This window comes from Pogoniulus pusillus, chromosome 29 (genome assembly GCF_015220805.1).
Source record: "Pogoniulus pusillus isolate bPogPus1 chromosome 29, bPogPus1.pri, whole genome shotgun sequence".
NCBI classification, from domain to species: Eukaryota; Metazoa; Chordata; class Aves; order Piciformes; family Lybiidae; genus Pogoniulus; species Pogoniulus pusillus.
Genome location: NC_087292.1, coordinates 12,234,093 through 12,259,609, shown reverse-complemented (window position 1 = coordinate 12,259,609; position 25,517 = coordinate 12,234,093). Strand labels below are relative to the sequence as shown.

The 25,517-nt window shown below is 41.6% G+C and overlaps 2 protein-coding genes and 1 long non-coding RNA gene across 3 annotated transcripts; 2 read left to right on the top strand and 1 right to left on the bottom strand.

Moving 5' to 3' along the window:
• The first annotated feature begins 6,685 nt into the window (after positions 1-6,685).
• Positions 6,686-12,824, top strand: PRELID3B (PRELI domain containing 3B). The gene is given in 7 exon segments (XM_064167936.1): positions 6,686-6,885; positions 7,794-7,962; positions 8,322-8,411; positions 8,979-9,049; positions 9,939-10,041; positions 10,698-10,764; positions 10,767-12,824. Coding segments are annotated over 7 exon segments (684 nt in total). The 5' UTR covers positions 6,686-6,853; the 3' UTR covers positions 10,919-12,824.
• Positions 12,825-17,279: 4,455 nt separating this feature from the next.
• LOC135188495 (uncharacterized) lies at positions 17,280-23,725 on the bottom strand. Its single transcript, XR_010307724.1, has 3 exons — positions 23,329-23,725; positions 19,605-19,678; positions 17,280-17,389 (listed from the first exon to the last, which is right to left on the bottom strand). It is a non-coding gene; the product is annotated as an uncharacterized LOC135188495 (long non-coding RNA).
• A 118-nt stretch (positions 23,726-23,843) lies between these two features.
• On the top strand, positions 23,844-25,022 carry ATP5F1E (ATP synthase F1 subunit epsilon). The gene is made up of 3 exons (XM_064167937.1): positions 23,844-23,968; positions 24,153-24,279; positions 24,888-25,022. Exons 1-2 carry the CDS (start codon positions 23,937-23,939, stop codon positions 24,274-24,276), a joined length of 156 nt encoding a protein of 51 aa, XP_064024007.1. The 5' UTR covers positions 23,844-23,936; the 3' UTR covers positions 24,277-24,279; positions 24,888-25,022.
• The last annotated feature ends 495 nt before the right edge of the window (positions 25,023-25,517 follow it).

Here is a 25,517-nt window from a genome sequence, read left to right as displayed (position 1 = left end):
GCTTTGCATTAGAAAGTTGCATTCAGCAAATGTTTGATAGTATGGGATGTTTTTAGAACCAAGAGTTACCATCTTTAGAATTAAAGAAGGATCAGATGTAGGGGAGCAGCATGGTTATTTCCAAACAACACTAAACCATCAGCAAATTCAAAGTACTTTAAAATATGTGGGTTTGTCTTTAATTGCACTGTTACTGTGCTTGCTCATGAGTTGTGGGTGATAACATGTGATTATCATCTGCCTACTTCATCACATGCACATTTGTGATGCTTGCAAGAAAAAACATTATCTGGCTGGTGGCTGTCATTATGCAGAGTTGAAGAGACTGTTTCCCAGACAACAGCATAGTCATATTGCATCCATGAACTGTACACCATTGTGTATCCACACTGAATTCAAACACCCAGTGGCAGCTGCTGCTCCCACTAATGACACAGACAAGATGAAACTGTTTGCCCAGCCATAAGCAAAGTCCCTGGACTATGGAAGTCAAGAAAATTGCACTATTAAAAAAATGAAAGCTCCAAATTTGTGGTTCTAACCAGTCATACAGCACATATCTTGTTACAGATGGTGAGTCAGTTTTTAAATTGAAGCCAAATCATTCACTTAGCCAGAAGCCATTTAAGGGCCATGTACTACCTGCTGAAGAAATCCACCGCAAAACATAAGCACAAGTGCAGCTGGGCAACACAGAGCAGCATTTCACCATGGCAATGTGAGTGTGTTCAAACTAAACACCACAGACAGCAGGTGGAAGAACCAACCTTAAGATAAGCCAGCGTGCAAATGATGAGGAAATGAGATGGCAGCTGGGTGGTGCTGTGTGCATTTCATTTTTACCCTTGGTATGTTGTCAGGTGAGGGAGTAAGCTCATAACAAAAATAATTATTTGCATTCAAATGCTATAAACAGTATTAGAGCCTAATTCTCTGGGGCAAGGTCAGGCAGTATGCTTCACAACTGCACTGTGCTTTATAGAGAAAGCATTTGGCCGGTTTTGTGTATGAGGCAACAGTACTCTGAGGATGTGCAGCATTAAGCCTCTTAGGACAATTTATGGCAGAGTAATAAAAAGGATCTGAAAAATCCAATGTTTGCTCCAGAGCTAGTGCGAGACTACTAAGTGCACATTTTTAATATACCCTAACTTTAAATGTTCTGAGGCAAAGATAATATCTAGGGTTTAACTTTCTCTTTTCTTTCCTTTCTTCTTCTTATTATTTTTTTCCTGGGTGGAGGGAGGATGTTGTTGAGTATGTGAGGCATCATGTCTAGGAGTGGAATGCATAGACAACAGAGGTAACACAGCATATTTCACTGACTGTATGTGGAGTTTATTTAATCTTAAAACAGTCCTTTACTGCAGAAATCAGATACAAGTGAATAGAACAAAATGCCAGCTCGTCTTTAAAAACTATTATCAAACAAAGCATCCAAGTTGGCTGCTTCAGAAACGGTGTTTTAAAAGTACAACATTGATAGCATCAGCTCTCTATCAACCGAAAAGATTTGGGTATCTGTTTCAAATGAAAAAGCAAAATGTCCTTTAGCAGTGGATGAGGTCAGCCTCATGCTAAACAAAGATAAACATGAGATTTGCTTTATGATTACAAAGAACAAAACCTTCGGACAATGCAGTGTTCAGCTCTGCGTTTTTTCAGCTATGATTACAAGCATAAAATGTTCTGAGTGCTTCATAGCGTGGATAGTGAAGGAACACGGACGCTACTCATTTACTGCAGCAACTTCAGCTCTGCAACAGCAAGCAACAGGTCTTCACGTGGAGAACCTCACGGAAATGTAGCCCCCTCTTGTGGTTTTTCCACACAGAAGGCAAGGAACCATTCAGCTGCATTTCTGGCTATACCTGCAGCTTTCCTCTGAAATCGGTACGGTTACTGCTCCTTCATCTCCTCTTAGAGGATGACAAGTGTTCGTCTAAGGATGGAAGATGATAATCCACAAAACTTTGTGTTTGTATTTCATACACAACGTGACTGCCATTTTCACCAGAACACTGGGGATTAGGGGAAAGAGATTTGTTGCCTATAACCTGATTTTTCTTCAAACTGAGAGAGGAAGAGCCTACTTTTGAAACTCATTAGAAAACTGAAAGTATCAAAATTACTTAAAACTCCTTCTAAAGTCTGAGCAAACACTAGAGGATTTGGTAATATCCTACTTGGAGACACTGCTGTGCTTTCTTTCTAAAAAGAAGGGTATTTGCTTATTGGGAATAGTATTTGAGGTGACCTTTTCATCCAGAGCTGTATAATTACTTGCAAGGCATTAAAGAGCTGATTCTGGAAGCACCGAAGAGAGCTCTGCTATCCAGCAAAGCTTTTTCAAGAAGTGCATGCAGGAAAATACAGCAAAGCACTAACGGCTTCACAATATTAAATTGACTGCTGATGGGAGAGTGTTTATAGATGAGGTAGTCACTAGGAATTGTATAATGGAAGTCATTCAAGAGGTATGTCTGGAAAAGAAAACACTGATAACATCAGTTTGCTGCCAGTACAACTGCCAGACTGACAAAGGGAGTGAGAACTTGTTTTTTGAGCTCAAAAAAAAGAGCAAGACCTTTGAATGGTTTTCATTAATACTGCAAGTGAATACCAATATCTCGTACACATCAAACGTTTTCATTTCAGGCCAAGGAACTGGTGCAGCATTATTGCAGCGTTAGGTGTGTTTCAGAATACGATAGAGGGCAAAGTACACAACCAGATACATTTTTCTGAAGTGACTTGCTTCATTGGAATTTGAAAACTGCTGAGTGTGGTGGTAACATAAAGCAAGGTGAGCAACCAGAGCCCATGTTCTGCCCACTGCAAGGAAATGCAACAGTTAAATGCAGAACTTCCTCACTTACTCTGCACTGCAACAGTCATCTGCCATCTTACCACAGTAACATCCGGTGGTGATCCATTATGAATGCCACTGCTGATTTGCATTCAATCCATTCACAAGTGCAGCTTGAATCACTGCCATTGTCACAAAATCTGCTTCAGTTTAGAATTGCCATTTTGTACTGCAGAATGGCCTAGTTGATCTCTGGAATCAGAGCTGTGAGCCAGGATGGTGTTTGCTTTTCTCAGTGTGGCACAATACCTTCATGTTTCTGCAAAAAGTGAAAACCGTAATTGTCTAAGCCTCATGGGTTTCAGTCTGGGTGTTTGGTAGCCATTGTGGAGTGCATGAATGGTCAAGGCCTAATGCTGGAGTTAAAAGTGACTTTTGGTTTGTGAGTTGTTTCCTGGCATTAATGTTTTTCAGTTGAAAATATGGGTATTTTGTGAAGCTGCTTAAAAGGGACAACTCACACCTCCCTGTTGGCAAACATGGTGTTGAAAACACAAAGCCGTCATTTTCTGCAAGCAAATCCTTGGGATCTTAAAGCACGTCTGTGCAAAATTCCAAGAGTGACTTCAATTCTTTCTTCATCATGCTAAGGAGGATGCCCTGCCAAAATCTGTATGAAGCACATCATCATAAGGCACATTTCATGTATCAGTTGCATCTAGCAGGGTCATAAGCAAACAGCCCCTGGAAGATAGGTAAGAAGTAATCTCACCATGGGCTTCCATAAAAGCCTGTAGTCTTCTGTAGACATCCACTAGGGTCTTTAACGATGATCTTGGCAGCACCTGGGACTGGCCAGACTTAACTGAAAGAATGTTTTCTTTGATTTAAATTATTAGATAGATACTGTCAACAAACAGGGGAAAAGATACCAAATTTTACAGTAGTAAATTCTTGGCACTAAAAATGGACACAAAATTCTCAAGATGCAACACCACCGGTGTAAAGAATTCTAACGATTAGGATGTGCACCTTTTTCTTCTGCCTTTACAAATGAGGAGTCTGGTTTTCTTATTTAGAATGTTATTATTCCTTTTGAAAGTCAGGTTTATAAGTAGTTCAGTCTGTGATATCACTCGAATAGAGAAACTTGAACAAAACTCCTGTTAAAATAAACTTAAGTTTATGTGAGGGAGAACTGTTAAGATCTAGCTCCTAATCAGCACCACATGTTGGCACACACCCCTTTTTTGGATATATCCTTTTGCTTTGATTCCAGTAGTTAATGTTTCTTTTACAGAAGAAAAATGATGAGTGGCTACGGATAGGAGATGGGTATCTGCTGAACTGCCAATGTCTATTTAAGGGCCACCACCTTCCACAACTACCTACTGCATTCTGAGACCTCTCTGCTTAGCATTAACATCCTTTTCAAAATTATCCAGTTGCAAAAATGACTTAGTGGATATTAAAATTACAGTGGCTCTAGATACAAGTCACAATCTTCCAGAAGTAACTGTACCCTACAGTAGATTACTGACATGTTCCAGTGTATTGGAGTAGTGCCATGAGGTGGAAAAGTTAGAAAAATAAGATCAAGATAGGTCTCACCAGCTAAATTTTTTTCTCTTAACAGCTCTCAAGTATTTGCTACTAACTGAATCTGGTAGTTTATCACTAAATAGTAGTTTCTGTGTGTAATGGCTTCTGTATTTGATATTCAACGTAAAGAACAAGGCATGGGAATAATCTCTAAGTCAGAGTCTTCTCCCAGCCTGGCACTGCAAAATGATGCTAGGAATTTCTCTATGGGAAGTAATCTGTTTCTGGGAAATTTCCCTGTCGAGTTTTCCCAGACAGGCCATTGCTCTGCAGTTAGGAATATGTAGCAGCCACTCACTGGTTGAGATTTGTGTCTGTGAAATGCTGTCCTGCCATCTCCCTGTTTGAAAAATCACGATTTGCACACAAGTCAAGGCACTTGCAACATCGTTACCCTGAGAATTTTCGAAGAAAGTGCTTGATGATGTACCACCGAATGCATTTGGCTTTGTTTGGTGCTGTAACTGCTTTCCTACTGCTTTATGTATCTTGTAAATCACTTCTGTTTTACTCTAAGGATGAGCAAGAGAAACAGTTCAGTACAGTTAGTTGAAACCCTTCCATTCTGGAACAGGCTGCCTGTTACAGAAGGTGCTTCTTAACATAATATAATAAAAAGGCTGTTTTGTAACTGTTGGTTATAAAATAGCTTCCAGGCAGTGTCCTTACAAAACAAGTTGGCTAAGGACACCAGTGAGCTGCCCTGGGTGGGGCATTGGTATGACTGCTCATTCATCAGTTAAATAACGTCCTGTCTTTCAGTCCAGCACATGCCCCTCTGACACCAGCAAGACTCGGAGGACCTCTGCGCCCCCTCCCGACCGGCAGCCGAGTAACGCTTTATCCCGAGAAAGAGGCAGTGGGGTAGCACTGGCCCGTTTCATGCAACGCTGTAAGAGAAGGGCACCTTAAGACTGGAGCTTGTATAAAACGTGTATTAATTCCCACTTCAGCTGGTTAAGCCTTGCAAAAGCTAAGTGGTTTTGTTTATGAAATGAACATCTTATAAATACATCTGCATAACTTGAAACTTGTTCAGGTTATCAAATCATAAAGGGACTGAATCTGCAACTATTTTTGGAGTGACAGGAGGCTGGAGTGAGCCCGGTAGGAAGTGGGGAAAACATCCTATCGTGACTGGTCCAGATGCCCTATGCATTGTTGGCATAGACTGCCTCAGGAAAGGGTATTACACAGGATCCAAGAGGGTATGGTAAGTCTTTGGTGCAGCAGCTGTGGAGACTGGAGATACTGAACAGCAGACTGTCTTGCCTGAACTCAGAACAGGCTACTGCCATAGGGTGGATGAAGGCTGAAGATCAAAAGATGACAATTGCTACTAAAATGGTGCATTGATGACAATGTTGTACCAAACAACATCCTGTGGTTCCAATCCAGAAGCCAACCTATCAACTAGAGGCCCAAAGAGTACTTATGGCCTCCTCACCCTTTAGCAGTCCTAAATAGCCAATGTGAATAGAATCTAGTGAGGAGCGGAGATTAACAGTGGACCACGATGGCCTGAGCAAAGTTACACCAGCAATGGGTGCTGCTGTGCCAGACATACTAGAAGTCCAGTACCAATGGGAGTCAATGACAGCTAAGTGGTACACCACAACAGACTTTGCTGATGTGTTTTTCTCTACTCCTATAGCACCAGTGTGCAGTCCACACTTTGCTTTCACTCTGTTAACACTAGAGCAGCCTTCAGCTGAGTCAGTCCTGCTCAGTCAGACCCTGTACATCCAGTAGAAGGGGATAAAGACACCGTGGTATATTAAAAGGACGTTAGGAAAACTGTGTGGGTAAGCCCTATGGCAAGCCAAGGCAAACTCGTGCATGGGACTGCTTTCACTCAAGGGCCTGGTGGCTGGGTGACAGTACTGGATTTAGAGCGTGTTATGTAGACCGATACATAATATAAACAGTGATGACTCTAGAATCACGTTTCAAGGTAACAGTGATGATTACAGGAGCTAACTTTGAGTGGTGTCCAGCAACCTCCTGAGCTGAACCTGCAGGAGATATGCTTACTACAGCTGAGTTTCCAGTTGTCAGTAGCTACCCAGTTGCACTCTGCATCCGCGCCTCAAATCACAGGGGGTAGAACTCCAGACCTTTTGTCCTAAGGTCACCCGCCCCGCCCCGCTTGGCGGCACAAAGCAAGCAAGCCCAGGCGGCGGCAGCCGGAACGCAGGCGCTGTGAGCGCGGCGGGACAGCGTGTGGCGCCTGCGTGACTCTCACGTGTGCGTGACCTCTGACGTCGGCGCGGCGCCGCGCGGCGGTTGGAGTGCGGTGCCCCACGGCTCGGGTGCCGCTCGCTGCCGGCTGCGCAGGCGCAGCAGTTGCCGGCGGTGAGTCCTGGCCCCCGGGCGCTGTAGCGGCGGGGGTACGAGGCGAGCGTGGCGGCGGGCTCGGCCCGCTCCCTGCCCGCTGCCGCCATGAAGATCTGGACGTCGGAGCACGTTTTCGAGTAAGTGCATTGCGGGGGCAGCGTGAGGACGAGAGGCAGGGCTGGCCTCCGGTGGGTCGAGGGGGGGCTTCGCTGCCTCTAGGTCGTATGCTCCCTGGGCCGGCTTGACACCACAGCTCTGCCTCAGCTGCCGTGGCTCGCTCGCCTGCGCTGACCTTCCGCTTGGGCGTCCTTGCCGCCGCGGGGTCACGCCCCGTGGGGAGCCTCTCGCCCGGCGGCCGGGGCAGCTGCGAGCCGGTTGTGGGCCTTGGAGTCGTCCTCCTCGGGAGGGCAGCCCGGGCGGCTTCTGGAACGTGGCCACTGCTGTCTGCGGGAAGCTGCCGTCAGTGGGGGACTTCTAAGGGGACGCAGTCGGTGAAGTCGTGGAAAACGCTCACAAACCAAACCTGGAGGTAGTATTTGTGTATCGCGAGTCCGGCTGCGGTGTCGGCCGTATAAGGGTCATCTCTCTGCTGCCTCCGCCTTCGAGGTGTAAGACTGACTAAAGCGTTATGAGTAGCTTCGTGTTAACAAGGGCTCAAGTGCCCCAAGACTCCTATGCTGAGAAACGATCCGAAGGAAACACTTGTTAGTGGAAAGTCACAACTTGATAAATTAATCTCGCAGTATTACTTAACCCGAAGAAATTGCAATCTTTCAGCATTACATCACAGTAAAATCTTGCTTACCAAGTTAGAAGGCAGAAGGTAACTGAACTCGGCAAACCTGGTTCATCAGGTGTGCTGAATGCTTAAATCGCACGTACCACTGTGTAGTCCACAAAATTTCCTCTGGGGAAGGGTATCCGTAGGATACCTGGAAATTGAGCTGCTTTCAAAATAGGAATCAGTTGATGGCTTGTGTTCATTTTTAACAGAAATCTTGTTTAAAAAGATGTACAGCTTTGTGTCTTGATTCTGTTTTGGCAGTCACCCCTGGGAAATGGTAACAACAGCTGCCATGCAGAAATACCCAAATCCCATGAACCCCAGCGTGGTTGGAGTCGATGTTCTGGACAGACATGTAGACACGAGTGGGAAGTTGCACAGCCACAGGCTCCTCAGTACAGAATGGGGAATACCTTCCATTGTGAAATCCGTGCGTATGGTATTGCAGAGCTCAGAAAGGATGCTGGAGGGGATGAAAGCTGCTAAACCATATGTTGCAATAGACGTGTATCATTTCATAATTTTAGTGGCTTAAAAATAGAAGCATTTATGTTTCATGAACTCTGAACAGCAGTATACGTAGTTACCAATAGCCAAAAATTGCCTAGATCTTAGATCACTTCTATCTGAAAAATGATATCTACCTCAATGGTTTTATTTTGAGCTAAATCCTAATTTTCTTGTCTCAGTGCCTGTTCAATACAATAACCACCAGTTATGCATTTAAAGGCACTAAAACAATTGCAATTGGTTAACATTTTTTTCCATATATGTTTGCCTGTCTTCTAGCTCATTGGTACATGCAGGACAAAGACATATGTTCAAGAGCACTCTGTTGTTGACCCAGTGAAAAAAACAATGGAGCTTAAATCCAGTAATGTAAGTAGCTGTGTTTGTGCAATTGAATAATTTACAGTTCCTTGTAAATTTGAAAATCATTTGAAAATTGTTTTAGAACAATACAAGTTAAAGGTTTAAGTAATGTGTTTATAGTTGGCCAGTTCTGCTTTTCAGAGAAGAGCTATTAAGTTTTTGTAACTTGTCAGAACTGAAGCATCAGAACAGACTGCTAAGAAAAACTGCTTTTGAGAGAGCAGGAAAGAGTGTTAAAAAAAAATAAATCAAAAGCCTTTTGGTGTCCCCTGCCACCATTTCTTAGTCATGTAACATTTTGTTCTTTGTAGTGTTCCATCTGTCTGATCCCAACGAAATGTTCTTAAACACGTGGTAGAAAATGCTAAATGCAAACTCTCAGGTAAAAGAGAACTAAATAGGCAAGAGAACACTGAACTTGTAGAACAAGATGCAGAAATCTCCAACTCTAATAGTTGCAGGGAAAGTATTGTGTTTAAATCAGATATAAGCATTAGTTTTGAGTATGCACCTTTATTTACTACATTCCTTTAATATTTTTATCAAAGATTACTGTTCTCTTTTATTCTGCAGATTTCATTTACAAACCTAGTGTCAGTAGATGAGAGGCTTGTCTATAAACCCCACCCTCACAAACCAGACAAGTAAGTACTACCTCTTTGTTCACAGATTGCCCTGAAGTACTAGTGCAGACTTCAGCTCTGAAAAGCTGCATAGTTTCCCTCGAACAGAAGACGAGCTTTACATCGTCTCTGTTATTGGTTACTTGTCTAGAATGCCAATTCAGTGGATTGTCATTTTTTCTAATGACCTTGGTTCTGCAGAGTTCTACTGGGAAACATAGTGTTGTGCTATGATGGAGTCCAGGTCAGCTTCCTGGGGAGCTGTTCTGTGTCCTGTCTATAACTGAGTTCGTATACACCTGCAGTTATCAGTTCCTTATTTCTGATCTCTACGTAAGGCTGAGCATAGAACCTGCACTAGAAGTCACATTTATCCACCTTTAGTCTGTAATTCTTGAGGTTTCAATTCTGGTGTTTATTTTTGGGGGGTTGGGAGTTGTCTTTTAAGGGAAGTTCAGAGCATACTGAGTCTATACTGCTGGAATTAGTGCTAATTCTGAACGATCTTTCTCAGTACTCTAACATAAGAGGTTTTTTTTCTGTCATGACTCAGAAATGTTATATCCCTGTTGTTGACGGGGATTTCTCACTCCTGTTTTCTCAGTATTACCTTAACCCCAAATCTGTTGTTTCCACTCTCAGATTCTTGTTGCTAAAGAACTAAATAGTTGAGGGCCCCAAAGGGACACTTGGACTTAGTGGAGTCTCTTGGAGTTTAATTTATGAGCAGAAGTATAAAGCAGTTAATCACTCTGGAAGTGGATTGTGTTTATGGAGCTCAAAGTTCTGTGTTATAAAAGGAAGCTGATGAAGGATTGTACTTTTTGGGGGGGGGGAAGGGCAAGTTTCTTTCAGCAATGCATTCTTTTTAAAACTACTCAGAATAATTGTTTCCTGCTCTCCATTTCAGAACTATTCTGACACAAGAAGCAATAATATCTGTAAAAGGTGTCAGTCTCAGCAGTTACCTAGAAGGGCTAATGGCAAACACTATTTCTTCCAATGCCAATAAAGTAAGTATGACCCTTGTGTAAATGTGTGGTTCACTAGCTAAACAACAAAAACAATAAAACTATTTTACTGTTTGGGTTTGTGTCCACATAGTTCAGCTGCCCTTACTATAGAGACTGAAAGTTCAGCTTGATTAACTTTCTTTTTCTTTTTTTTCCCTTTTGTGAGTGGAGATAACAAATTGTTATTGACAGAGATCTCTGAATCTTCACTTGAAAAATAACATCTCCATTCTATCAGCAATCTGGCACTGTCACTTTTTAGCAGCCCTCTTGATGCCGTCTATTGGTTTCTGCTATTCCAAAAGGATATACATCTTAAGTAGTTAATGTGGGAGTAATCAAGTGGTGTTTTAGTTGAGAGTCTGTCCTCTGGTATTCCAAAGATGTCTTGAATTCAGTCTCAAGAATGATAAAACAATCTGGATTAAAAGCCTTCTGTGGCTCATAATATGAATATTGCTGACATAAGGAATTCTTGCATGAAGCATAAGACAATTCATGTTCCTGCAGTGCTCCAGTTATTGAGGTAAAAAACACACAGAGGCTTGTATTCCTTTCTTTTGCAGCTATTGTATCTTGACTCGTTTTCAGTAAGACAGTATTTAACCTACTCGTTACTACGATTTATACAGTGATAAACTTTTCTTTAACTGTAGGGCCGTGAAGCATTGGAATGGGTAATTAATAGACTGAATGCTGAAATTGAAGAGTTCACAGCCTCAGCAAGAGGAACCATGAGGAATTCAATGGCAGCAGCAGCATTTGTAGAGAAATAATTTTAAGTATACCTGTATTACTAATAAGGTTTAACAATCAGAAGCTTCTCTCCAAACCTAAATGCAAGTATCCTTTGTTACTTAAAGGCATACCTGCATAATTGGCCTGTTTCAAATTTAATCTGGAGAAAAGCTGAATTCATGCTAATGAGGCTGATGCACAAAGCCTAGTTAACATGTTGGTTCAGCTGAACCGAATTTCGGTTACAGATGAAGAAATTATTTTTACATATAGTTCCTGTATTTACATGAACACTAACTTCTAATGTTGGCAGACATGAAATAACCTCATTTAGCGATGAGGCTGCATATGGTGGAGGAGACTGGCATGCTTGGTTAACTTCTGTGGGATTTTTATTTCAGTGTGACTTACGGACTACCTCTTTTGGGACCAAGCCCAAAACTAAGCAGAATGGTTTGTTCCAGCATTATTCTATCTGTTAAGTTTTGATAGTTGTGTGAAACAACTTGTTTTAGTAGAAAGTTTATTACTTGATGCTTGAAATACAAAAGAATGTATGAAATAATTTTTGATAAGCTTTTTAACTTGACTGGTTGAGCTAACATGGTACTCAAATTGGTTTTCAGCCAATACAGAGAAAACATATAAAGTGTCTCTTATGTACTAAGATCTAAATTCTGCCTCTAAAACTGGTATTAATGAGCTGGGTCTGCAGTAACTTAAAATTTTATTTTGCACTTCTGTACATATTTCAGTTTCAAAATAAAGGGGTACACCAAGTGTAGGGCCTTAAATCTTGCCAGCTTCTAAGGCATCTAAGAATAGTGGGCATTCAGAATTTCAGAGAACCACTTTCAGGACTAAAAACAAAGAGGTTGGCTGAAGAGATAGTCAAACATAAGAGGAACTAATATTAAGGAATATTAACTTGGTCATGCTCCAAAAATAACCTCTTTTGTCCTTCAATTGAAACAGTGTTCTGAAGTTCCTTTACCTTTTGAACTAAACTGCTCACAATACAGGGCTCTTTAAATTAAAACCTTGAGAATAAATAGTTTTCTACACCTGATGTTTTGTTTCTTGGTACTTGCTGTAGATTCTTGGTACTGTCACCAGTCATTAGCTATGGGAATGTAAAGGTCAGACCTTGACACCCTACCTTTCATAGTACACCAGTCTGCTGGTAGTCCTGCTGACTTCAGCAGGGACTATCTGTCCCATGAGCCTCCTCAGTCTGATGGAAAAATGGAATGGCACAGCCCTGAATTAACTGGTGCTTGTACTTTGGTGCCAGCAGGGGCTTTTCCTGGAATTTTAATTCTAAACTTACAAGTAATTTCAGGCTGCTCAGTTAGCCATTAAGAACTGTAATGTCACCTGTTGCCAGCACATTTTACGTTGCATGCCATTTCTCTTCTGTCAGAATTGCCTATCGAATAGTGTCTGCTGTATAGAGAGCCAGAGCTTATTTGAAGTGGTAAACACATGGAACACAACCTTTAGTAAGATTTGTATAGGGAAAAAAAAACGTATATATGTGTGTGTATGTGTGTATATATATATATACACACATATATATAAAAAACTTCTAAAAATGTAACTATTCTAATTATTTTTCTAAAAAAACCTTTGGTTTGAGACTACCTTACTAAATTGAAATCATCAAGGTTTGTTATGCTTTTATAGGGGACTATTATAAATTAATTATCATTTCAACTTTAAAAGTGTATGTGGAACTATTCCAGCATTTCTGATTAAAAAAATGCAATGCTTGAAACTGATTTTAAAGACTTGTTTAGCCATTAGCATCACTTGGCATTTTAAAGTTGGGAGGGTTTAAGTATTTTTTTCTTGTACTAAGGACAGCTTAGTATGAACTCATAGTTTGCACTTGCACTGAGAAAACCTTACTGTGCAAGCATATGTGAAAGATCATGGTTTTCTCTCTTCTGGTTTATTTATATGCCTGCATTGCCAGTCTGTCAGGGAATATGGCTTTCTGTATGCAGCACTTTTGAAATAAAATTTTACCTGAGTTCTGTCCAGTTCCTGAAGCTTTCTCATTTATGTGGGGTTTTAACTCTAGGTGAGCAACCTAGAATGAGGAAGATGAAGAAATACTCTACAGTTATTAGCTTCTTTTTGAAATGTATATCCTAAAATGAACATTTACAGCTGCTGTGGTCTTCTTTGCTTCTTAATAACTGCCTTTCTGCATATCTGACATATTTACTAGGGACCAGATTTCGAAGTTTGCGAGACCATGTGGAAATAGAATCACAGAATGGTTTGGGTTGGAAGGAACTTGTAAAGGACATCTAGTCCAACCTCCCTGCCATGCACAGGGACACCCTCCGCTACATCAGGTTGCTCAGAGCCTGATCTTGAATGTCTCCAGAGATGAGGCCTCAACTACTTCTTGCACCATTCCACCATCCTCGTGGTAAAGAACTTGTTCTTAACATCTAATCTAAATCTCCCTTAATTTCAAACCATTGCCTCTTGTCCTATCACTGCAGGCCTTTGTAAACAGTCCCTCTCCAGCCTTCTTGTAGGTTTCCTTCAGGTACTGAAAGACTGCTGTTAGGTCTCTCTAGACTGTTCTCTTCTTTAGGCTGAACAACCTAAGCTCTCTTAGCCTTTCCTTGTGGGCCCTCGATCACCTTTGTGGCCCTACTCTGGCCCTGCTCCATAAGGCTGGGGGTCTTCAAGAAAAGACTGGATGAGGCACTCAGTGCCATGGTCTAGTTGACTGGCTAGGGCTGGGTGATAGGTTGGACTCGATGATCTTGGAGGTCTCTTCCAACCTGGTTGATTCTATGGTTCTATGATTTTCAAGGCAAGGTATTATCAGAACAGAGTTGTAGCAGAATTTCCTCTTGATCTGTTGGTCATGCTTCTTTTGATGCAGCCACGATGCCATAGACCTTCTGGGCAACAAGTGCACATTGTTGGCTCATGTCCAGCTTCTCATCCACCAGAACTACACAGTCCTTTTCTGCAGGTCTGCTTTCTATTGCTGCACCCCCAGCCTGTATGGACCACGAGGATTATTCCTACCCAGGTTCATGCCTCTGCACTAAGTCTTACTGAACCTCATGGGGTTCATCTAGGCCCACCTCTCCAGCTTGTCCAGGTCCTTCTAGCTGACATCCCACCCTTCTAGCATACCACCAGCACCACTTGGTTTGGTGTCAGCTGCAAACTTGCTGATGATGCATTTCATCCCACTGTCTACATCTGATAAAATACTAAACAGTGCTGGTCCCAGTACAGACCTGTGAAGGACATTACTTATCACTGCTCTTCATATGGACTTGGAGCCATTGACCACTACCCTCTGGATGTGACCATCCAGACAATTCCTTATCCACTGATCAGTCCACCCATCAAATCAGTATGACTCCACCTTGGCAAGTAGGATGCTGTGGGGGAACATGTCAAAGGTCTTGCAGAAGTCCTGTTACGGAATGTGGAATCTAATGTTCACTATTGCACTATTGTTAAGAGCAGAAGAACAGAATGTTTGGGTCACTGAAGTCGTGTAATAGCTTTTCTGTTTACCCCTAGTTAACTCACAAGTAGGAGACTGCACCTGAAGTAGCTTTGCTTGATGGGGAATGGTGGGGGGAGAGGCTGTGTGTATAGCCTAGTGCAGCACTTTGTGTGTGCTGTCCCATTGCAGGAGAATGAGGCAGACACCTCCCCTGTGCTCACTGCGTGTACGTACTCTGATGGCTTCTTCAGCAAGTCTGATGTTCCAGGTGGATCAACTTCACAGCTCTCTGAAGGGCTGTGTTATGGCTGGCACTGCTCCAATGAATGGAGTGCTATGGATGGGTGCACTGCAGAGGGTATGATCTGAGGCAGTGCAGAGAAGCTGTGGGGTTTGGTGGTTAGAAGGAATGGAGGAGGTGAGTATAAGAAAGAAGCCACAGGTGGAAGGACACAACTAAAGGACCAGGAAAAAAGGGAAGTGGGGAGCAAAAGGGGCAGAGGTGAAGCAGTGCAATTTGAACAATGTAATGGTGTGGTCTCTGCTACATCCCTACCTGTGTCACCTTGCCTAAAGGGATTGGTGTTGTACTTTATCTTCAGATGTAGGCTTTCACTTGAATAAAGCTTCTAACTTTGATGACAAACAGAACAGAAGTGTGCAAGCTTTAGATCCAGCTCAATAGCGTGGAGAATATTTAAGAGGGCACTGTTATTTTTTTGTTCTTGCTGATTGCTTCTGAAGTCTTTAGTAATACATCATAAGGCTTCCATGTCTTAATTATTTTGGATGGCTTTCTCATGTTCCTATGACCCTCAAGCACAGCTACTAAGGATTCCTGCCAGGCAGATGTCCTGGAAGGCAAATAGGCCTATTAGATGTCCTGGCTTGCCCTGCCTTTCTGCTGATGGGGAAAGCAAGGGTGGGAGGAAAATAAAGGCTTGGGCCATTATGTCCCCTCCCAATGTGATAAACAGGTACCCACAGGTGTTTAGGTACTTGTTTGTATCTTGGCCAAAAAAGCCTGAGCAAGCCCTGGGTTTACCTAATATGGTCAATTTTGCAAATGCCATTTTGATTGGTGAATCTGTGGCCAAAGGAGCCATTACACTCAGGCAAATAGTATAAATTGAGCTAAGTTGCAAGCAGTTGAGCTGCTTCTGCCTCACTGCTCTTGGACAATGTGTTCTGCTCTGCCTCGTGCTTCAGACCAGCTTAACCCTGATGTTTTGGCTTGAACTACCCGGTAACTTAAGTGCCTCAAGTTTCCCAGAAGGCATTTAAATGCCTCATGATATGACAAGAAGTGCTACTGACATCGTGCTCTATGCACATCTGCACGAGATCCTGCCTGCACCTCTGCAAATCTCCGTGCCCTGGGAAGATCTAGAAGCCTTTCAATGGCTGAGCAGTTCCAATACTGCCACAAAGAAGCCAGGGACTACCTTGATATTTCTACTCCAGCACAGTGAGTAGAACAGAATTTCCGTACAGCTTCAGGCTGCCTATTTGTAAGTGAGACAAAGCCATTTTGTGGCTAAACTTTTCCAAATGTTCTGATTCTCCTAAATGAATGAATTGCCCATAAGCATCATTGTGAAGATTTTCCTGACCAAATTAGAACTCAAATTTAACTAAATAGTATATAGTTGTGGGCAGGGCTTTCTGGAAATAAAATTAACTACATATTTTATAATTCCTGCCTCGTTAATTGCCCAAATTGAATCAGCCCAGGGACATGCTACAAGTCTCCAAAGCATCCTTTTAAGTTGTATCTAAAAATCCAGTTGCAGTTAATTTATAACTAGAAGTTTAAATTGCAGTATCTGCAAGCTTGAGGTCTTGACAAACCTGATGCCCTCTTCTGTTGAGACTGAATGCTTGCATCATCTGCTGGTTCTACTGCAAACACAGTGCTCCTGAATTCTCAGATATTTGTAATGATGTAGCCCATGGAAAGATTCTTGTGAAAGAAACTACTCACCTGATTTGTATCTAAAAGTAGAAACAAGGAATGCAAAATTCCTTTTCCTCGGGTTTGTTCTAAGAAAAGACCAAACTGATGGTGGGATTTTGGTGTTAATAAGGTTTTTTTTTCCTGCAATCTAGACTGTTCCTCACATTTTCATTTAAACAGGGTCAGGATGGCTAAAGCAGCACTATAATGGATTAATTATTTGATATTATCTGCAAGGCATTCTAAGAACAGATCTATAGGATTTTATTTTTTTTCAGTCTAGCTTCTATCTGCACTGTTAAAAGATTTGTGTTTGTACACCTTGCTTATTGCCTACATACTACTGTGTTCTGCAAGGTACTGCTTCTAATGATCTGAAGTAATGAAAGCAGCTACCATGAAGAAAGCAAAATCCTGAATTTACAGTGACACTGAAACAACTTGCGTCTATATGAACACTCAAATAATTCCAATTTCTTCAGTTAGTAATAGAAATGAAGCACTTTTTTTATAAGGGTTAATTTACCTGAGACGAATTTCTTCTTACTATGTGTGTCAGCACATGTTCAGTCATACAGCACTTAACTGTGAATGTAAACCAGTTGTAAAAACTTCACCACTTCCTACCACATTGTTGATCTGTTTATTCTAGTCTATACTTGCAATTAAACTGTACAGCCTAACATACTTCCAATAAATGTCATATACAGTAAACCCAAGCACCCATTATCTAATAACCACAACCTTTCAGAGGCCCCTGCACTGACAAATAATTGGTTCAAAGGAAACATCAGCATCTTGTTGAGGTTAACACTTATAGAGCTGAAGAGGGCCAGTAAAGGGACCCTTTTATGAAAGCACTGAATCATTTTAAATCCTTCCATTTCTCAAGGTGAAGCTTGTTCTTTCACTTGCACAGAATCTGCTCATTTCTTTCTCAAATAGTTTGATAGCTTTGCTTTATATGATGATTGAATTAAATTATTCCAAAGGGGAGATTATATGTTACATCTAAGCTGAGCTAATTGCTTACCTTCAGTGAGGGGAAACAGTTTTGTGTCTGTCTGCTTTCCTGGTTCCTGGCTGTGCTGCCGTACTTCTCTTATGCTGAAGCTAGTGGTCTTCACTTGCACCCTCTGTTGAGCCAAGTCAACTTGCTGAGACAAAGAAACATGAACGTGAGGTGTGATATAATCTGTTTTTCCCATGAAAGAACAGAACAAATGGAAGCAGAGTGCTAGCACACAGATGATGCTGCTTCCCTGTCTGTGAAGTGAGATGCACTTACAGCTCCTACTTATCTAGGATCCTATGCCTCCCTTGTCTTTCAAAGAAGCATAAGTGCCCATGCTGAAAACAGGCCTGAGACACTGATGTAACCTAGGTGTTTTTAAAACTTGTATTCAATATTATTATCAGCTGTGGACAGAATGTTTTACATTATCATGCTATTTTGTCATAGCACCATTTAAAAAGTAACATAGCTAACAAAAGTTACTAAACACAGTTAAAAAGGAAGTAATGCACAAGATTCTCCAAACTTGGGAGTGTACCTGAATCCTGCTCTGCAGATCCTGGGTCACTCCAGAGATTGATTATGCCAGATTTTGTAGAATAGACAGCTGGGAGCTTGGATGACACCGCAAGATTATTTTAACTTTGAATCCGTGTGTCCAAACATTAGAAATTAATGTCTTCATCTGTTTCATCAACTAACCTTCAAAATGTTTTGTAATAGGAAATGGCACAGAAGTGCAACTTTAAGGCTAGAGCTGATTTTGGAGTATGTTTTCTGCTGGTGCTCTGTGCAGCATGCCGTACTTAGACAAGAGGAGATTTACCAGGAGATGACCTGTATTGTCATCAGCATGGCATGAGTTCCAGTAGCTGCGGAACAGATTAGGGTCAGCAGCAGAGCTTTACCAGCACAGCCCAGTATGGCTTACAGAGGCAGAGAAAGGAGATAAATCCACAGCTATCAAAGGTAGGAAGTGTTATTACTAACCTGTACCTTTTATATAATAGTGACCATAATTCCATGTTTCCTGACAATGCTATTTCATAGTAAAATGTGCAGTAACTTTGCCATTTTACATCAAGACAGAAGGAATACAGTGAAAAGATGATGGAATTTATAGAAAATCATGTTGATACTGGCTTTTTATTGTATTGCAATTTGCCTTTTTATAGAATTATTTTCTCCTCTGTACAGTGCACTTGAGAAACTTGTAAGACTAAAGTCAGTCACAAGATGATAGTGTTGTTAGACAGCAAGGGGATTTTTAAAAGGGGTTAATTATTTTAATTGCGTTATTAAGAATATAGGGCAGCAAGCAAATTTATAATTCTACCACAAATTATTCAGGTAAAAATAATTCATTTATTTTGGTTTTTGATCAATAAATATTTTATTCTTGATAGAATTACAGCCATGCTGCCTGAACTCTAAAATTGTAGCTGCATTATGAATAGCAATTACGTATACTCAAGAACTACTTGGGGTCTCATTGGTACACAAACGGCTTTTTTTCAGTCTGATAATTTTTGTATTGTGCTAAATTCCCATAATGTTTGCAAAATGAGACATCATTCATGTCAGCTTCAGTACGTGTTCAATAGATACCTGCTTCAACTACGAGCTGACCTCAGTGGGAGTTCCAACCATGGTGATTATGTTAAATCCATTACACACTCATCTGGACATCAGTTGTATAATAACAAAAGCAAAGCTTCTGTGTATTCACCTGAGAAGTTGCAGCCTCCTTTATTTCTGTATCTGTCACTTTCCTGCTCCATAAAACACTTTTGTGATGACTGAAAAACTTAATGTGCATTCCTGTGCCTTCTGTCTGAAAAGACAACAGCAGGTTTCAACCACCCTCTGCTTGGCAGCACAGTCTTGAGACAAGAGAAGACAGCTGTAGATCAGCCTCCTGATCTACTCATACTATAATTAGATGCACCTTTATAAATTGAAATATAAGCTGCTCTGTTCTCTTTGTAATTAAATGTCTGTCTTATTTTAGAACTTCTCTTTAGGATATTTTTATTAATTCAAATTAACCATAAATTTAAAAATACTGTTATTTCAGTACAGGGTTTATGTCCATATAAATGTAATAGAATAAGACCTCTTTCCATCTGGAAAACAAGTAGAACTGGTGTTGCTGAAATGTGTATTTCTCAAGTCACAGAATCAACGTAGCACACTGCTGGCTTCCAAACAGAAGTCCTGCACACACGCTTCAGAGAAAGATACTGTTTTCTTTGCTATTTTTGTCAGCATCATCAGAAAGATTCACATTTTTTTAGTTAGATGTTGTGAATCATAATCCCTCATATCTTTACAACCAGAGGCCCAGTTGGACTTACTGCCATTTCAGCTGTGTATTTTTTTAAATTTCCAAAACCAGTAAGCAGCTCAGCATTTGAACACCCTATGGTACCTGGAAAAGAAGAACAAATGCATTTTCATTTCCATTCTGTTACATAAGTATTATTTTATTCTAGACCTACAGGACAGGCAGATGGCAATGCACAGAAGGGTATTCTTTGTCAGGATGTCACAGATGCTAAATGAAAGATGTGCTAAGACAGAAGTATATCTGCTACTGGATGTGTTATTTTCTACTTCTATACTCATCCTCGGTGAAGGACTAAGTCTGTAAGCTCTTATTACAGAGTTTCTCTGCAGAAAAAAAAGGAGAAACTGCTTAGAAACATAAAGATTACATGCTGTTAGTTTCAAAAGTACTATTGTTTGGGTTCATTATGTCTGATTTGTTTTGGTGTGATATTAGAGATCTTTAGTTTACAATTTCTGATTTAACACCAGTCGTGGATTTACTTGGCTTTTCAGTGTCATCTCTTCAATCTACCTGGACCTGCTTGGTCTCACTTTTTTGGCCTCCCTGGACCCCTCCAGCATCAAGACTCCAGCCTCCTTGGAACTCTTTAAAATCCCCTTTTCAGATTCGTTGGATTTATCCAGTCTGAGCTCTTCATCCTCTGTGGATTTCTCCAGTCTCACTTCTTCATCTTCTCTGGACCTTTCAAGTCTCTCATCTTCAGGCTCTACAGACTTCTCCAGTACCTCTTCAATTTCCCTAGAGCTCTCCAGTCTCACCTCATCAGACTCCTGGGAGCGCTCCAGTTTCACTTCTTCAGTTTCCCTGGATCTATCAAGTCTCACTTCATCAGGCTCTCTGGATCTCTCTAGTGACAGTTCTTCAGTCTCCTTAGATCTCTCAAGTCTCACCTCTGTGTCTTCAGATTTTTCCAGTCCCATTTCTTCACCCTCTCTAGACCTCTCCAGTCTCACTTCTTCATCCTCCCTAGAGGTTTCTAGTAACATCTCCTCAGCTTCCTTGGATTTTTCCTGTACAATCCCCCCATCCTCACTAGATATCTCAGAACACACCTCCTCAACTTCTTCAGAATCACTAGATCTTACCAATTTTAACTATTTCGTGTTCCAGGGCACCACTGAATTATCCTCATCAACCTCTGAGGATGTTTCTAATCCCATCTCTACACCCTTTCTGGATGTCTCCAATCTCACCTTACAGGATGCTCCTTCTCTCACTTCCCCAGTTTCTTTGGACACTTCTACCCCCACATCCTTAGTTTCCCCAGACCTATCCACTCTCACATTTCTGGATGTTGCTAATCGCACTGCTTCAGCTGCTCCTGATCTCTGCATCTAACCCTTTATCACTTCTCTCTGCAGCCTCTCTATACCTCTCTAAGCTTTCCTCCTTAACGTGTTCTTCCCTAAATTCTGCTTCTGAAAATTCTTATGTGATGAAAGTTTAAAAATATTTCCTGTCCTTCACAAATCTACCTTAGCATCTAAACAGCACTGGGCATGAAAACAGGTTGTACAAATCTATAATAGTGCCTTGTTTACAGTTGCATAAACACCAATATATATTCTGGAGTTTCTGTAGAGCACAATTTCCTTCACTAATTTAATTTCCAATTTGCCTCAGCATGGTACCACTGTGAAAGGTTTCATTTCTTTTAAATTAATCTCAATTTTTATCTATCAAGATCAACAAATAGTAAATAGAGCTAAATGTGCAAACAACTGCATCGAAGTTGTACATCTCCATTGAGCATTTAAATAAATGCATTGCACAAAAGTGCAAACAGGAATTTCATGTGGGTCCAGAGAGAGTAAAGGCATGGGGAGAAAACAAAACTAGGGAAAAAGGAGCCAGTGAAACACAAGAAATAGGGAGATGAATCCAAGAAGTTGCAGGGGCAAGAATAGAGGGCCATGTAGCTGGAAGAAATTTGTCCAGCTCTGCTAGCATTATTTTTTTTCTGGCAAAATTTTATGGCTAGGAATGCCCATAAAGCTAAAAAAAAAAATCTCTCACTGATAATTACTTTACTTATGAAATGTTACCATTAAAAAAAAAATTGTACCTAAAACCCCCTTTGTGTAAGTAATGCAGTTACTTGTGTTGCATCAAATACATTGCATAGGTAGTAGAGAAGGTCTTCCTTCAGTCTTTGGTGCTTTCTGCTGTCCTTTGGGACACTGGGGCTTAAAAAACAGGTATCTTGTATTTCCATAGCCTATCATTGCCACCCTTCCTGTGCTAAAAGTGCTGTCATAACGATTTTTTAATGTATTTGTTTTTTACAATTTGGGAAGCTTTCCTCCAATATGCCACGAGTGTCTCAAAATTAGGATAAATATGGTTCACACAAATAAATATATACAGAAATTAATGCATTAAATTAGATTTGCTGCTTCATTTATATTTGTTATTTCTGTGAGTAGGAAAGACTAGAATATATGGACCCCAAATTCAATAGGAGCAGTTATTTAGCAGTTATTAAAAAATTAATCACAGATTGTTGGTTCAGATGAAAAGGGCCAGCAGAACATCCACTTTCCAAAATGTCATCACAGCGAATGCTAACCATGGTCTTCTTCAGCAGAGAGATTAAGTAGGCAAATTTAGGACAGGAAATTCTTTCCATCTCACCACTCTTTCTTCCTGGTTCCTACTAATTACAGTAATAGATAATCTCTTATTATGCTATCCTGGAGAGAGACTTGGACATATCCAGTGAACGATTGCTTTTTGTTCTGGTGGATCAACACTGACATGTGGATTAATTACAATGCCTTTGGACTAATTAAGAACTGAAAATTATTATGCTTTAAAAAAGTACTGTAAGTGAAAACATCACTGTGTAGTCAGGTGAAACCACTGTGTGACTTCCAGGGATTTGCACTTCAGGAGACAGCAAAATCTGCACGAAGACAGAAGGCCTCTGCAAAGGACCAAAGTCACCATCACCCCCTCAACACCTGTGCAGCTTCTGGAAGATTCTCAAGAGTTTGTGATGTGGTTTGACTGTGGGCAGACGGAGCAGTGAGAAGCAATACACATGCTGAAATCCAAGGATTTAATAAATACCCCATCTGCAATCTCTTTAAGTCCTCACTTTTGACATGAACACTAAGTTAGAACCAAATTGATTCTTTATCAAACAGGAACCGAGTCTTCTCATAACTTTTTGCTTGTTATGTATGCAAAACTGTTTTTCCATCATGTTGTTAGATAATAATATCTTCTAGTTTGCTATGTTGTCTTTGTTTAGAGCAAATGATTGACCATATCTTAGGTGCGTGCATAAACTATCTTACATCCACAAGAATCCCCTTCCAAAGGCATCACGCCTGGCAGTGTGTAACTCTGAATATGGCACAGCTTGGTCACCAGAGATTAAAACTCCACATTGAAGAGAGTCTGTGTTTATACACATCACTGGCTGCCCATGCTTGTGAACCATTTTTCCTTTAGTCCTATCTTGAAAAAATATAAGAACTGATGTAAAGAGAGGCAATGACAACTGATTCAGCTGGGGAAAACCAAACCAAACCAACAGAAAAACCCCAACGACTTTAACCACTTCCTTAGACTCTTAGATTACATCTGGGATACTCAGAAATTAATCAATATGTAACTAAAGTAGTATATAGAAAGCCATTAGCTTCAGAGTCAGCCTTTAATTTCTGAGGATTTGGTAGTGTTTTCAGTTGGACTCGATTATCTTAAAGGTCTTTCCTTACCTAAACGACTGTACGAGTCCACGCTGTGCACTGTGTTTCTGTCAAGTTCACGCCTATGAACCACGGGAGACCACTCTCTCTCTCACACACACACACACACACACACACACAACCCCGCTCTTCGGGAACTCCGCGACAGGCCCTAGCCGGCCTTATCTGGAGGCAGAGCTGACACCTTCCAAACCTTTCCCAAACTTTCTGCAGCGGAGAACTGGGATGCACAGGTAGGTGTACTGTGGTATTGACCCTGTCCCTGCGCCAACACAACACCCCTGCCCGGCGAGCCGCCTCCCGCCGGGCCGCCGTGAGCCAAGAGTGGCCCCACCATGGCTGCGGGGACAGGGGCGCGGCGGAGGCCCCTGGGAAGGAAAGGGCGGGAGCCGTGTGTTTCACCCAGGCCTCTGATTGGCTGTTGCCAGACTGGCGGAGCCGCTGGGCAGTTGCTATTGGTGAGACTCCCTGAGGTAATTCGCATCCCAATTGGTGAGACTGTTTCTGCGTTCTGATTGGCTAGGTGCAGCGCGGGGCTCTCCCTTTCCGCTGGGCGCTGACCTTGCTTTGCCCGGCGCGGGGCCGCTGTTTGTCCTGTGTTTCTCGCAGCCGCAGCCATGGTGGCTTACTGGCGGCAGGCCGGGCTCAGGTACGCGCCTGGCCCCACAAGAAGCCTCTCACGGTGTCCTTGCGACAGCTGCAGCGGCCGGAGGCGAGGGCCCCGCAGGGAGGGCTGTCGGTGTCACGGCGGTGCCTCTGCTGGGGGCGGGGACGCTTTCGGGACGGATTCGAGCCTCACCTTCCTTCTCTCCCCCTTTCTCTCCTGTCTTTAGTTATATCCGGTATTCCCAGATCTGTGCCCAGGTCGTTAGAGCGGCCATGAAGCCTCAGTACAAAGCAGAGGCAGAGAGGGCGGCGATGGCCACTGTGAAAACGGTGAAACCCAAGAAGGAATAAGATGTAAGTAAAATGAGGGAGCTGGGGTGCGACATAGCTTTTTACACGCGGCGTGTTGCGTTCCCAGTGTGATGAATGGTGGTCCGTAGCTCCTTGGTTCTTACCGTGCTAGATGTGGAGAATCAGTTCTGGTTGTCAGGCGTAAAACGGGAACAGATCAGTGAGTAGGTTAGTGTCAGCGTATGCGGGTGTCGCTGCATCCTGATGACATGTCGCATAGGAAGCTGTTTCATCTTATTAGTTAAGTAGAAGGATGTGTACTTTGCATCAAGCCCCGCTTTCAACTATTTGGGATTCAAAGTACTTAACGGGTTTACACAAAACACCTGAGTTATCTTCCCAGGTTTCCTCTCTCTTGCTTTACCAAGCCAACAGACAGACTCCCTGGATTACAGTTCCCCTCATCAGAAGTCTTGTTTCTGTTAGGGTTATCAATTCTCTGTGAAAGATAGATAAAACCTGTACCTTTGTGACATAACGAGCAGCTGGCATCTCAGCAGCTTCTTCTGAGATTAAATACTGTGTATTTTATTATTATATGTTATATTAAATTGAGGCATACCTTGTGCATATTCTTGATTCAAATAACTTGTATTTTAAATCTCTCATAGGAGCTGATTTGTGGTGAATAACAGCAAACTGCAAAGCTGTAGGCAAGCTCAAGACTGCAATATAATGTCATCACATTAAGTGCAAAACTTGCCTCTATGTAAATGAGCACGCTAATAAATCCAATTTCTGTTAAATGAATGTGTGTAAAGTGTAGTTCCTCTTCAAACAAAGTATTGCACCTTGCAGAGATGTTTATGCTTCACTTGTATTTAAAATAGTTTTGATACAGTCTACCATTCAGTAGCAACTTGTACTTATTTTCAAGGCAAGTCTCTTGTTGGATTTCATGCTCATATTTCAGGTACATAGAGAGATTTAATTGTTTAAAACTTCTCTGCCCACTTCAATGATTAATGATTACTGTAGAAAAAAGTTTTTAAAACCTGTGTGAGCAGAGAATGTAGGCATATAATTTCAGTAATTAAAAATGCCTGTCAGCTCTCTGCTGGAAGTGGTACACTGTTGGCTTTAAAACTGTCATTGTGGAGTTCCCTGTATGGGCTTAGAACAAGACTAACTCAGAGGAAAATAATTTGATGAGACTTGCAGTTATGAAGGCAGGATATTCTACCGTGGATTTGCTGCACAGGATCCAATCTCCAAAGCTCTCTGGGATGCTGACCTGTCAA

Coding starts and splice junctions, on each gene's coding strand:
- ATP5F1E (XM_064167937.1), top strand. CDS start 23,937: ATGGTGGCTTACTGGCGGCAGGCCGGGCTCAG. Junction 23,969..24,152: donor TGGCGGCAGGCCGGGCTCAG/GTACGCGCCTGG, acceptor TCCTGTCTTTAG/TTATATCCGGTATTCCCAGA.